Source organism: Parus major, chromosome 18, assembly GCF_001522545.3.
Source record: "Parus major isolate Abel chromosome 18, Parus_major1.1, whole genome shotgun sequence".
Lineage (NCBI taxonomy): Eukaryota > Metazoa > Chordata > Aves > Passeriformes > Paridae > Parus > Parus major.
The window spans coordinates 1,070,716-1,071,915 of NC_031786.1; the positions used below are offsets into that span (position 1 = coordinate 1,070,716).

Here is a 1,200-nt window from a genome sequence, read left to right on the forward strand (position 1 = left end):
AAAACAGAACAAAAAATTCAGGTTTTAGATGTAACAAGGAAGATTCGTGAAGGAAATGAGTGAGGGGGGCCAGTGGGTGGAGAAAACAAGGTTACCTGCGTCATCTTCTCTCTGTTGGCCTTGGGGTTCAGGGGAGCCTCTGTGAGCAGCACCGGGTGCTCCTCGGGGGCCACGCGCAGCTCGTTGTAGAAGGTGTGGTGCCAGATCTTCTCCATGTCATCCCAGTTGGTGACGATGCCGTGCTCGATGGGGTACTTGAGGGTCAGGATGCCCCTCTTGCTCTGCGCCTCGTCCCCCACGTAGCTGTCCTTCTGCCCCATGCCCACCATGACGCCCTGCGGAACCCAAGGGCTGAGTCAGCGCCGCCCCCGCCGCGCCCCGGCCCGGCCCCAGCCCCGGGCCCGGCCCGCGTCCCCCGCCCGCCTCACCTGGTGCCGGGGGCGGCCGACGATCGAGGGGAACACGGCACGGGGAGCATCGTCTCCGGCGAACCCGGCCTTGCACATACCGGAGCCATTGTCGATGACGAGGGCGGCGATTTCCTCTTCCATGGCGGAGGCTGCGGCGGGAGGGAGGAAGGGAAGGGCCGGGTCAGCGCCCGCCGAGGCCCCGGGAGGAGCCGCTGGCGCCGGGCCATGCCCTGCCCAACCCCCCCGCTACGGCGCCCCAGTGGTTTCTTCCGTTTGAATAACCAGTTTGAATCTCCCGCTCGCTGACGTCACCCATCGCATCCACCAATAGCGACGCAGCCCCCCCCTCACACCCCCACCGGCCCGTACCCACGGCCGACACCATCCCAGCGCGGCGCGGGGGGGAGGCAAGGGGGGAGGACTCGCGCTACTCGGCCGCAGCCCACGGCGGGGCCGAGTGAAACCGATCGTGATAAAAACTGCTTACCCCGCCCCCCGGGGAATGCGGGGAAAGGCGCAGCGGGGGCGCGGAGCGGGGCCGTGCGGTACCTGCTGCGCGGGGGTCGCTTCTGTGGGCGCTGCGGTGACGATGCTGCCTGGTCCGCTGCCACCGGCTGAGTGAGACCGCACGGCTGCCAGCCCCGCGCTTTTATACCCGGGGGCCGAGAGCCCCGCCTCCTCGGCCGAGAACATCGCCATATATGGAGATCTTTCAGAAACAGGCGCTCTCATTGGCTGGCGCGACCCCGGCCACGTGGGGCGGCTGCCGGGCTGGCCCCGCCCCGCGGCA

At 68.1% G+C, this 1,200-nt stretch overlaps 1 protein-coding gene across 1 annotated transcript in view; it reads right to left on the minus strand.

Annotated features, from left to right (window-relative positions):
* ACTG1 (actin gamma 1) overlaps window positions 1-1,085 on the minus strand; it is a 3,116-nt gene extending 2,031 nt beyond the window's left edge. The window contains exons 1-3 of the mRNA XM_015645719.2: window positions 960-1,085; window positions 429-559; window positions 96-335 (exon numbers count right to left, since the gene is read on the minus strand). Of these exons, the coding sequence (XP_015501205.1) occupies window positions 96-335; window positions 429-551 (363 nt within the window). The 5' untranslated portion in view covers window positions 552-559; window positions 960-1,085. The remainder of the gene's footprint in view (window positions 1-95; window positions 336-428; window positions 560-959) is intronic.
* Between the last annotated feature and the right edge of the window lie 115 nt (window positions 1,086-1,200).